Source organism: Eleginops maclovinus, chromosome 7 (genome assembly GCF_036324505.1).
Source record: "Eleginops maclovinus isolate JMC-PN-2008 ecotype Puerto Natales chromosome 7, JC_Emac_rtc_rv5, whole genome shotgun sequence".
Lineage (NCBI taxonomy): Eukaryota > Metazoa > Chordata > Actinopteri > Perciformes > Eleginopidae > Eleginops > Eleginops maclovinus.
Window position 1 is genome coordinate 15,739,149 of NC_086355.1, and position 13,184 is coordinate 15,752,332.

The following is a 13,184-nucleotide window of genomic DNA, read 5'->3' on the forward strand; positions in this document are numbered from 1 at the left end:
TGGAAAAGCTAGATGAGCACTGTTGCTAGCTTTCCAACACAGAGCTTTGTATATTGCTAGTTTTAGTGAGAAGTTTGAACTAAGATTGAGTTTAGATGTTCACAATCAAACAATCAGTATTTCATTATTTTTACATATTTTGCCTTGTCCTATTATATTTGGCCTCCTTGGACAAAAACAGTAACTAAAAATCACAATATATTCACTATTGTATTTCCTTAAAGTGTTCAAGAAATTGAAAAGGCAAGTTGTCTTTGAAATGTGTGTTATTCCTTCATCATTTACCCTTAATGTACAGTGTCCCCAGTTCATATTATTCCAGCTAGAAGTGATGAAGATGAACAGTAACTTGGATGGTACAGACCTTCCGGTCTTTAACAAAACAACAAAGAAACCACTAAATAGTGCTGATGTTGGTTCTATATCCCATCGGATCCATCCTCTATATTTTAACACAGTATAATATCATCAGCAAATGCAACAGAAAGAGCTGAGAGCCCATTGCAGGCCTTTGTTATATTATGATTAGCTTTGGCAGCTATCATCAGAATAACTTAGGCAAAAGGTTTGTTTTGGGTTGGCCTCCAGTGGCTCTGGGAATCTGTAAATGTAAGAAATCACTTTTCTACTCAGACTGGCCAACAACAGCACATCAATCCTCAAAAACTGACATAAGAATAAAGTCCATTGTGTTACCAATGTGGTTATCATTGAAAATGACACAGTCATTAAACACAAGAGAGGTAAAAAAAAATAACAATTTGCCCCAAGACACAACCTACCATTTTTTGTGATTGCTATCATTTCTATTTCTGATAAAAAAAATGAGTAAATTTCCTTAGGTTATGGAAAAATTAGCTTTAGCAAATTCATTGTAATTTGGTTTAAGTGATGTCTGCGTCCCTTTGTCTGTCTGAGAGAACTGGAGCCATCATAACATTAATGCATATGTGATAGTCCTGTGACTTTCTCCTGGCTTAAGTCTTCCAGGATTTAATATATCAGTACAGATGACAATGTGTACGTGTTATACCTGCTGGTAAAATTAAGTTATTTTACCATATTAAACATGCCATAAATCTTTGATCCAGCAGTTAACACACTTTAACTCTCCTCTGATGTTTGGATGCATGGTAATAAAATCATCATAACTGCATTGGTGAAGATGTCATTAGGATTTTTACGTACTTTTTCATTAGCTAATATTATGCATGTGTCATACTATGATACACAGTTTTAAACAATGAAACAATTATAAGGAAGTGAACATTTCCCAACAAAATTTGCCGTGGTTCCATAAAAGGCATTGACCTTTTCCAGATTTCTGTGGCTTGTGTTTGTTTTGCTCGAAGCAGGATAGCATGGCAGGGGGCGAGATGTTTACTGTTGCCATGTTTCCAGTAACAGTACAAGTGGCTCCGGATAAGACCTCCAGCCAAATGCCTAAGCTGTCAAAGTAAATAACTTTTCCATTTCAAAGAGAGCTATTCCAATTAGGTTAAAAATCGAAAGAGCAAAAGAAAGAGCGGGGAAAGCCACAGAAAAGAACTGGATAAGGGTGGGCAGGACGAAAGGGAGGTAGAGACGGAAGAAGATGGAAGGGGAGGAGAGAGGGTGGGAAAGTCATTGGGATCTTGTCGGATTGAAAGAGAAGAGAGGCGGAGGTGGTATAGAAACAGGAAATCAATTGTTAGGTCTGCGTTTTGCTCCAGCTGCAGCTAGACTAAACCTCTGAGTGTGCGTGAGAGAGAAAGGGAGAGGATGAAGACCTAAACTGAAGATTCTGATGGGATAAAAAGAGGTCAAGAGAAGATTAACTTTTCCTTTGTGGAAATCATCAATGTACAAGGAAGCTCAGGGAGCTCAGGGTCAGGGGGACAAGAGTCATGTAAGAAATGTTTCGGTGTTAACTTGGTCACCTTTTTCTGATGATTATAGTACATTTGATTAAAGGCTTATGAATGAAAATCAATTAAATGAATGTGTAATTCTTAAGTTTTGTTTAACTGAGCTTTAACTGCCAATCACAGACTATTCCATTTATTTCTAAAATTTCTTCTAAAACTGTGAAATATCTTAGCTTTAAAACAACCAGTTTAATGTATCTGCGTTGTCTCCAATTCTTAAACATTTGCCTCATTCCAAAGACGCATCGTAACCAAATCCTCTCTCTCCAAGGTCAGGTGGGGTTGTCAACGCGTAGTAAAAAAGAGGGAGTGCATGTGACCACTACACCACCCAGCAGTCATGTTAATTATTGATGATGGTGTCCCATGACCTAGACTATTGATTGAGCAAATTGGAGCCCCAGTTATTTTACAACCTCTATATCATGTGGCAGCTGCAGCTGTATGTGTGTGTACATGTGTGTCTGTATGTCAGTGTGTACTTCTCTTTAAAAGTGAATGAAGAGATTGTGTTTCGGCTGTCATTATGTAGAAAGTAGCAAGACATTGTGTTATACCCATGTGAGTATGAAGAATTTCAACTTGTGTGTATGTAAGAAGTGTGTATAACAAAAAGCGACTTACAGGGGAACAGTAGTCCTTACATGCTGTCCCCGCTGCTGATATTGATTCTAAAATAAATAAAAGATGATTCAGGGGGATAACCTTGATATTTTTGTCTTCTGCAAATATAACATTTTCTCAGTATTTGTCATGACTCTTCTAAAATGTGTGTCTGTATGTGTTGTTTTCAAACACCCACATATTTTAATTAATCACACACACTCTGACATCTGAAGAGGTGCTGTGTTTTTCTTCTCCTGGGGCACACACACGCACACACACACACACACACACACACACACACACACACACACACACACACACTGCTGGTGAATGTTACTATAACACTTCTCTGTTCTCCTCTAAATGAGTAGTTAACCTCCTGCGAGCTGAATCTGATTTTACCATCAGCCTGTCAGAGCTACTTTTTATCCTAGCAGAAGAAACGGGGCCTTTATTATCCTTTTCCAACTGTTATAAAAATATTTTTAGGGTTTGTGGTCGAGCATATACGACATATCACTATACTGTCATATGAAAACCTCATACCGTAAGTGCAGCTTTGGTTATTGATTTTTTACATTGAGAGTTTATGGGATCCTCTCAGTGCCTAATAAGTTTCTCGGCTGTGTTAGACACTTAAAAGTTCCTGTGTATTTTTTACTTCAGAGTGGAAATTAGGCGGTTTTTCTTATGCTTATGGAGGGTTGACTTGCCAAAGTCATTCGTCCAAGTATATTTAGATGTTAAGTTCCTCCAGCATTAACAGAGGGCCATGCTTAAAGGATAATGTGGTGGTATTAAATATGTTCCATAATATTAAGGAATGGATCCTACTAAAAAGTATTTTTTGGCCTAGCTAAAGAATACCAGCACATTACTTCTAAAATATATTACAGTAAAACCATCTAATGAGGCACACAATTGCACAGGATGACTTGTTCCGTCATTGCAATAAGTATGAGTTATGTACTTTGATTTTTGCCAGTCCTGCAAACTCTCAATACTAATGTTTAAAATGCATATTAATCCACAGCTGAAAATAGTCCCCGACAGAAGTGGCACTATAATGCTCTGCTGTTGAAGGAAATTAAAATTTAAATATATTTCTGTGATTTTTTAAGAGTTTTTTTTTAATTTTTTTTTTTTTTTATCAATTGGGCCTGAGAACTACAGCCAGATTTGGAAAGTCCAAAGGTATAAAGCCTACAGCCTTATACAGTATATGCACATAAAGTTCTTGTTCTGTCCCATTTGTGTCAATCTAGCAGAACAAAAAAAAAATATCCACATTGTTATCATAAATATGATTAGGGACTTTGGAATAAGAAAGCCCCAGATTTATTGGCACCACATTTACCTGTGAATATGAATAACTCCATAATTGATTAGTTTCTAATCCGCAGTGAGATCAATGCTGGGAGTTCACACACTAGAGTATATACGGTACCTAAATGGAAACAGATCCAGTTGGACTGGAGCCCAGTGCTTTAACTATCCAATGAATACAGTGAAAGGATCTTTGTTTGGTGTTATATAGGGGTGAACTGTCAGGGGCATGTGTGCTCTGTCAGAGGTTGTTTATGGATAGAGGGATCAAATCTCAGTCTGCCACTGTTATGAGATTAATTCATTCTAACTTTTGTCTGTTCAAACACACTCCTGTTTTATGTTCTCTGTGCATTTCTGCTGACCCTGTGGCTATCTCGCTGCTTCTCATACCTGATTGGCTGGAGCTGCTGGCTGTCATGTCTAATTTCCTGGTGCGTCCTCCAATCAGGGTGGTCTGTTCTGTGTGTGTCAGCAAGTGTTGTGGTTGTCATTCCATCAGTATGGTTATATTGGGCTGTTTAAACCTGCTTCACATTCTATTACTCTCTTTCTCTCACACACACACACACACACACACACACACACACACACACACACACACACACACACACACACACACACACACACACACACACACACACACACACACACACACACACACACACACACACAGCTAAGGGGTGGTAGAGGAGTGTTTAGTGCAGCATGGGACCTTGGTGTGCCGTGTCAGTGATGAATATGGCAGTGTTGGCTTTTGCAGAAGTGTGTTGTCCACCACTGGGATCTGTCAGAGCTATTCTGCTGAGCCCACACATTCTGCTGGCTCAATGCTGTTGGGGCAGGCCATTTTTTTTAATCTAGTGTGTGTGTGTGTGTGTGTGTGTGTGTGTGTGTGTGTGTGTGTGTGTCTGTGTGTGTGTGTGTGTGTGTGTGTGTGTGTGTGTGTGTCAGTGACAGAAGAGATGCGGGGGGGGGGGGGGGGGGGGGGTTGTCCGTGTATGTGTTCAGCAGTCTCAAGTTTGCATTTTAATAAAAAGTAGGTGATTGCTTTATTATTTATTGCATGATTAGTCAATGCTAGCCTGCTTGCCCAAGCCTTTTTGCAATACGTATTTTTTATTAAATCCCAGGCAAATGCTGCGTAAGTCATTTGACCTGTGTTATTTGATTTTGCAGTTACTGCATCCTTGTAGAAAAAATACCTCTAGTTCTTGGAAAGGTAATGCCGTTAGTCATGGGCAGTAAAATGGACATAACCATCTTGGATATAGGTTTTTTTGTAGGCTTCAATTTCCCATCATCAAGTCTACATAAGTTGACAATGTTCTCAACATGTGTTAGAGAAGAACAAAAGAGAACACAAGGGGAAAGTTATGTTTGATCTTCTTCCTACACACACACATGCAATATACTTTGCACAGGTGGAGTGTCACCCCACTTGCACATATTGCAACAGATTTGTGTGTGAGTAGGAGTTAAAAGAGCTGCTGAGTGCAGATTTAACACCAGCGATATTTAAAGAGAGCAGTCCTTTTATCTGAGGGGGACAATTTGCATTATTCATGTTGTGCCTTCTGAGAGATGAAGAGACCAAGAAGTAGAGACAAAGAAGAGAATTATTGTGTTTTACCAGCAGTCAATGGCTTCTTCTTACATTAACAGAAGATTTACATGCCGTCTTCTCCTTGCAGTTTGCTTATGTGTGTGTGTGTGTGTGTGTGTGTGTGTGTGTGTGTGTGTGTGTGTGTGTGTGTGTGTGTGTGTGTGTGTGTGTGTGTGTGTGTGTGTGTGTGTGTGTGTGTGTGTGTGTGAGTGCATTAAATCCCCATCTTTCACTTCTTACTTGTTGTAGGTGCTCCGGGGGAAAGAAGGCGGCTATTAAAAAAGGTATCGATGTACTGCTTCAGCCTGACACTCATGCATCTTTTTGTGTTATTTTGTTTCCAGTGTGCAGGGCGGGCTTCTACAAATCAACTGTTGGAAATATGGAGTGTTCCAAGTGTCCGCCTCATAGTTTCTCTCACCACGAGGGGTCGCTGCACTGTGGCTGTGAGAAAAACTACTTCCGTGCCGAAGGAGATCCTGCGTCCATGGCCTGTACCCGTAAGTGTGCCTTCATATTAGAGTTAGCATTTCAGCAACATTTGGAGCCATTTGAGATATCATGTGAGGGTTCAGTGACATCCTGATAAAGGGCTATGAGAAATCCAAGAGACCAGAGGAGCCCTCCAATGTGATAAAGGAGGATTTATTTTCGGCTCATAGTTCATATATAACATGCTAAATCAATCATGTAGTAACCTTCCCTTTAGAAGACGCTGAAAGCCATGAATTTGGCAGTTTTAGCTTCCTATGAAGCTGACAATGCTTTAAAATTATTTTCACAGTATTTGCAAAATACAATTTCTATACAAATCAAATTAAATAGTATTTATATACCCCAAAATTACAAATTATACATTTGTCTCATACAGCATGCGACACCATCTGTTCTTGGACCCTTGCAGGGGAAAAAGAAAAATCTCTCCCAAAAAAACACAATTTATGGAAAAAAAAATTGAAGAAACCTCAGGGAGAGCAACAGGTATTGTTCTACTCAGTGGGATCTCATTTATAGTTGGAATTGTATGGATAATCCAATTGAAGATTCCCAATCCACCAGTAAAATATATTACTAACAGACCAAGAGCATTTCTTAACATTCCTTATTTATTTAAAGGTCACCAAAGCCATGATTGCTCAAGAACATTTGTATCACCTTTACAGCTCCCTACATGATTCTCTTTGTCCTCCTCTGATGCAAATGGACTGCAGATGCAGTCACCTCCTGCAAGCTTTCCAAAAGGCATTCCCCGAAAAATGATAAATCACTGCATTCCCTGATGTCAGACTATGGAGATATCCGTTACTAAATGAGCTAGGAAGAAGAAGAAATGCTTGTAGGGTGTGGAGGACAGTACAACATAGAAATGGACGCCCTGAGCCAGAGACAGACTCCTTATTAAAAAGGCAGTCACGGCATGTCCCTGTTGTGATTATCTTGATGCCATCTTGTCAACTAGGCAAATTCCACCTCATTGGGACAGATTGAGAGACGTGAGGGCTGCAAATGAATAGATAAATTGTTAAGAGATAATGATCATGATTATACTGTTAGCGGTGGGATAGAGGTTGTTTAAAATTGACTCGAGAAAACGGAAAATGCTGGCAGGAAATTAGAGAACAAAACTCATAACTAAAAAACAAAGACAAAAACACTTCTGAATCCGTATGGTATTTCCTGTTTTATTCAACATGGGACACTTATGAAACAGCTGTCGTAGCAGTGTATAAGGTGTAGTATGTCTACTCCCAAGATTTCAGTTCCACCAATTAGAAATGCATCAATACACCCCCTCTGTCCCATAGCAACTCCTTCAGTTTTAAACAAAAATGTGCTGGTCTGCCTAGCTGAGCATCACCTACAATGTAACTTACAAAAAATCTCAGGGAAATCCCTTTCTACAAGTCATCTCCAGTTATAAGTAGGAGGCTGGAAAGGGCCTAAAGAGAATTGCCAAAACATGAGTGTCTTTGTGAGGGATTGGAGATTACGCACACATCCTCGGGTTTTACGCTCTGTAACTCATGTCTCATGTTAATCTCGATGTCGAAGTATTATTTTGACGTTTCGGAATACGTGTATGATTGGATGCATGTGTACATGTGCATGCCCGTGCAGGTATACCTTGTATGGATTACAGGTCCAAGAGTTTGATGTGGTCAGGGGAGTTAGCTGTGTCGGTGAGCCCGAGGACTATCAGGGTCAGATTAGTTTAGTAAAGAAAATACGGTCTCACGTTCACCAATATACAAGGTAGGTTGAACTATACTTACAGTTGGGTGAGTAGTTTTCTCTCTGTTACTGAAAGGAGTAATAGTTTTGAATACGTTATCTACAATTATTTTGAGACTTCCTTTGATTGTTTGTGCTGACGGTCAAATTGAGAACAATTTTACATTTATTATGAGAAACGCTGTCTGTCGTACTTTGAATAAAATGTGCCTCATTCAATTGCATTTTGATTATAGCAACGGGACATAAAACTCTTAAGATTGGGTGATTTCCGTAAGGCTTAAGAACAAGCTGAATAGTTCTAAAACTATACACTATCATAAATCGTGTTAATTTCTATTTAAATGAACCTGACACCCCAAAAAGCCTATGCAAGAGCCAATACGTAGTTTGCTCTATTTTTGCATTCAAACTAATGGTATTAGTATTTTAAATAAGAAACCTGCTTATGACAGATCAATCAGTCCAGGAGCTGCAGAAATTAATCATGATGAAATGATTTCTTAGGAAATGGTCAATTTAATTTTGAGAGAATTTCAAATACCCTGATGTATTTTCAGATGTTGGTATATTTTCTTCTGATTTCTCTCTTGTACAACACAATTACAGACTATAATTACCAGGAGACAGGAGCTATGCATAGTTTGGGAGTGAGTTATTTCTTGTTAAATCAAACAAACCAAACAAAGTGTTTTATCTCAAGGCACAATCCACTAAGCCCATTTCCCTCCTCTCCTCCTGCAACTCCTCAACAGAGTAGCTTGGCAGTTTTGTTTTTCTTCTCCATGTAATTACAGCCATAGCTTTGATATACAAATCTGGAAATATTCAAAAGGGATCTGTTTGTAATAAGACGTTTTTACTTTTATATGTCAGTCTTTTATATGTCAGAGTTTGACAGTCTGTCTTTCTGTGGAAGAGGCTGTGTCATGCCATTTTCTTCTTTTACTGAACCAAAAAGAGGAAAACAGATGCATATGCACACTCATATTCACTCAACCATGACATTACCGTAATTAAACTACAATAACAGAGGTTGAGAATACATTGTGAAGCATTTATTGCAATTTTCTTGAGTAAAAATCTCTAAGAAGGTACTTCCTTTGCACTCTAAAGACTCATTTAAATGGCCAGTTCCTTCCTGGAAAACTTACTTCCTGGAAAAAACAGCAACCTCTTAACACACAGACTTTATAAAGCCATTACAATGCTCTAGAGGAATCCTGCCCCTTTCTCTTCTTTTAAATAATCCTTTCTTTTTTAGTTTAGAGTATAGTCTTCATTGAATTCCTCTGCAGTTGACTTTGCTGTTAAATCTTATTCCAACTCCTTGAAGTTGATACCTCACATTTATTTACTTTCTTCCCTTTCTTTTTCTACTAATGACCTTGCTTTCTACGTTATTTTTCTATCCAAACCAAACGTTTCTTTCATCCCCTAATGACATCATCCTCCTTTTCCCACCTCCTCTCCTTCTCTTCACTGTCTACCAGGACCCCCTTCAGCTCCTCGAAATGTCATCTCTTCCATCAATGAGACTTCGGTCATCCTGGACTGGAGCTGGCCGGAGGACGCCGGCGGCCGCAGGGACATCACCTTCAATGTCCTCTGCAAGCGCTGCCGGGGCGGGGGCGCTAACGGCAGTAACGGTGGCAACCTGCGTTGTGAGCCGTGCCGGAGCAATGTTCACTTTCTGCCGAGAGCCACGGGTCTCCACAACACCACGGTGACGGTGGGCGACCTGCTAGCCCACACCAACTACACCTTTGAGATTGAAGCACTGAACGGTGTGTCATCGCTGGCACCCAAGATGAGGCAGTATGCCGCCGTCACCATCACCACCAACCAAGCTGGTGAGATGTCACAACAGATGGATACATGGATGAAGGCAGACACTCAGAAAATCAGATAGACACACTATAGAGCAATCTTTTTAGACCAGAAATGATAAAAACTGAGCTATTTTCTCCAAATGACCTCTGATCAGTCACTGAACGTAGATGGCTCATTAAGTAAAAACGTTTTTCGAACATCTCAAACTTGCAAAATTAAGACTGGCTTTAATTTTAGTTCAAGAGGTTTAGATTTCAGGGTTTACAACAAGAGTCCACACTCTATGTATAAATATGGGTGTGTGGTCTTTATCCATCAAGAAATGTGTATATAAAATTTTGCTGATTGTAAAACCACAAATGTATAACTAAAAACGATGTAGAGCGACGACATAGATAATATGCAAGTATATTTCACTAAACTGCGCTCATTCTCCCTCTTCATATTTGTATCATATAATACAGTATACTGCCCAAAGTCCATGTGCTCCAAACACAGGCACTCCAACCATCAACCCTGGACATTTACAAGGCAATCCCGGACCACTATTCTCCAGTTTAACAACCAGGATTGAATATCTTCCTTCTTACAAAAAAGACATTCTCATCCATTTAACAGTAACTCCTAACTTCAGGGGTTGGGCACCTAAAAGTCCCATATATCTTTTATACAAATATCTCTCCACACATCCAGTCCTTAGATGAATATGAGGTCAAATGGAAGTGGTGTTTTGAAATTCAAAGAGTAAAACAAATGTAGTTTCAGTAGAGAGTGCCAAACCTCAGAAATCTCTAACTCGATCGAGGAATGCGCAAAGGACTTGCTGTACTACATCCCTTTATCATTTTGCCGATCCCTTACTGTTCTCTTACACAGTTTGCCTTGTGTTAGGTAATGTTTCTGTGTCAGCAATTTAGCATTTTGTTTTGGTTTTCCTCTCAATCATTATCTCTCTCTCCATCTCGAACAGGATCTTTATTTCTACCTGTCCCTTTCCCAACCCACAGCATGCAATTTTCTTCTTCTTGTGGGGCATTTTTTTACTACTTCCAAACCTTGGGAGGTGGTTTAACACTTGGGAGTTACTCTCCGTGGTTGTCATACAGCGAGGTCAGGCACTGCATCACTTTTCTGATGATAGGCAGATGGCAAGAGCTATGATTTTAAACCTAGTGGTCGGAGTAGGTTTGTGGAGAAGTATTGTAATTCAAGACTTTTGTTTGTTTTCTTTTACATTTAGACATGGAAACTCCTTGAGCTTGCTTTATTTCATTACCCTAGAGTTGCTTTGATTTAGAATTTCACTGAGGCAAGACACATTTATCCAAATCAAGGCAATAACTTTATTATTTCTGCTGTCGATTTAGCCTAAAGTGTGTGGAGAGTGTGCAAACACATAAGCACACCATGCAAGGATAGATAGGCTCAATCATACATGAGTAAACTCCCTCAGGAAGAAACATGTCAGGGTGATGAACATGCAAATGTCAAAGGTTGTGTGAATACAATACATAGACGGACAGATGTACACAGTGTTTGATCTGTGTTGACAAACCTCGACTGTATTAGAAATGACAAGGTCCAGACATGACCTCTTTAAAGTGACAGGACAGCGACAGCGAGGTAAATATAGATTGTGTGTGCTAGTTCATATACAGTATGTGCAGTTGTGTCAAGCATGAATATTAGTCAGGACTCAAATGATATGTTGCTATGAGGGGAAAGGGAAAGATTGATTTAAAAAGTACTATTTGACGTAAAGACAAATTTACCCTTAAATGGCCAATCACATACAAATATAAGGTATAAATAATCAATTGGTTTTCTTTACATTACACTTTTATTACACATTAACAATCCCAACACAATTATTACACAATAATTACACCGGTATAACTCCCATATTACACCCGTGCTAAACCATTATTCCATTAAGATCGGCATATATATTACATTTGAAGAGGGCTTATCAACACTAAGAGGGCAACGTGTGCTCTGAATATTGAAAACCATCTTAATGTTAAAGCGATCATCACGGAAGATGAATCCTCGTCTTTGCGTATCATAGATCTAGCGCACACACCTTACCACCATACCCACGTTCACCACACACACGTGGGCCTCTCCCTCTCTTACAAATATCTCCGCCTGCAGCTGCACACTCTCCATCAGCCCTGAGAGTTTACAAGGATTAGGTATGTCAGTGCCCCAGCACCACCCGTCAGCGTACACTTTCTCTCACATAAACACACACACACACACACACACACACACACACACACACACACACACACACACACACACACACACACACACACACACACACACACACACACACACACACACACACACACACACACACACACACACACACATACTGTAGACATACAATCCAATGCTGTTAAAAGCTGGATTAAGTGTTTCCTTGGGAAGGTGCTGTCTGTCCTGGCTGTGCTCTCAAGGGGCTGTCAGGTACCACCTTCCACATCCTTTACCCTACACTCTTTGTCATAGCTGCACAAAATTAAGAGTGTGTAATCTACATTTAGAGAAGTGTAATATCAACAGTCTCAAAAGTGGCTGGACTTCGCCAAGTGGGTCTAACATGTAAAAAAACACATGCACATACAGGACGCTTGCTTTTAGGTGACCATATTTAAATTGAAAGTTTCAATACTTCATCCTATTTTAACGTTTTAAGGTGGTAAAGATCAACATATGTTCAGTCCAATAACCCAAATGGTTTCATTAGAAGATGAAGATGCAGAAATAAAGAGATGACAAGTGAACAAAAAACAAGAACAGATAGATAGCAAGGCTGTTTCGTATGATATCATCGCTATTCATTGAGTTTTTTATCTTTAATCTTCCCACAAAGGTCCGCAAATGTTGTACAAATTCATAGATGTGGTTCAGGTCTGCGCTGTGTCCCTTTCATCACAGGTGAATGATGCTGATGGCCACTTTTTAAGGATTTTATGGGCTTGGTTTGCTGTTCCAGTTTTACAGTTATACCACAGACAGAAACCAAGAGTGACAGCAAATTAAGTGCCCGGAAATAGACATGCAGAGGGAGCGATAGAAGGAAAGAGGGAAGCAAGGAGGAGGAAAAGGAGGAGGAGAGGAACCCGAAGCTGCCTCCAAGCGGCCCAGACACAGTAAATCATTACCACTATAAACCACAGAGCCAATAAAAAGCACAGCTTCACCCAGTATCAGAACCAGAGGGAGGGGAGGAGAGGAGGAGCTGGGGGTATAGAAACAGATTCTTCCCATCTGGATTCATTACAGGAGAAAGAATAACTTCCCGCGGATATAAGCGCAGACACACACAGACGCACACTCCGCAGCCATATAATCACAATCAAGAAAGGCTCAAACATTTCAAAGACAAACATATTTTTTCCTGTGGTCTAATACAATTAAAAGTCGATGCCGGGCTGGCCCTGGAGCTGCCTGGCAATTAGAGAGCAGTAAAAAAGGGAATTGAGAAAGGGAGTGAAGAGAGAGAGAACGAGGGAAGGATGCAGGGCTTGGTAGATGCATAGGTGGGCTGAATTACTAGATTGAGACCATCTGAACTCCCGCAGGCAGGGCAATGCATGGTGAGGATTGGTGAGGAATATCGGCGAGGGAGGGAGCGTCATACCAAAAGGGACGGGGACAGGACTTCG

General features: G+C 39.9%; 1 protein-coding gene across 5 annotated transcripts in view; it reads left to right on the forward strand.

Annotated features, from left to right (window-relative positions):
• The window catches only part of epha3 (eph receptor A3), a 94,619-nt gene that overhangs the window by 43,597 nt on the left and 37,838 nt on the right, over positions 1-13,184 (forward strand). For 4 of the 5 annotated variants that reach the window (XM_063887642.1, XM_063887640.1, XM_063887641.1 and 1 more), the window contains 2 exons: positions 5,790-5,945; positions 9,171-9,530. In XM_063887642.1, the coding sequence (XP_063743712.1) occupies positions 5,790-5,945; positions 9,171-9,530 (516 nt within the window). The remainder of the gene's footprint in view (positions 1-5,789; positions 5,946-9,170; positions 9,531-13,184) is intronic. The other variant, XM_063887644.1, reaches the window with a different exon arrangement.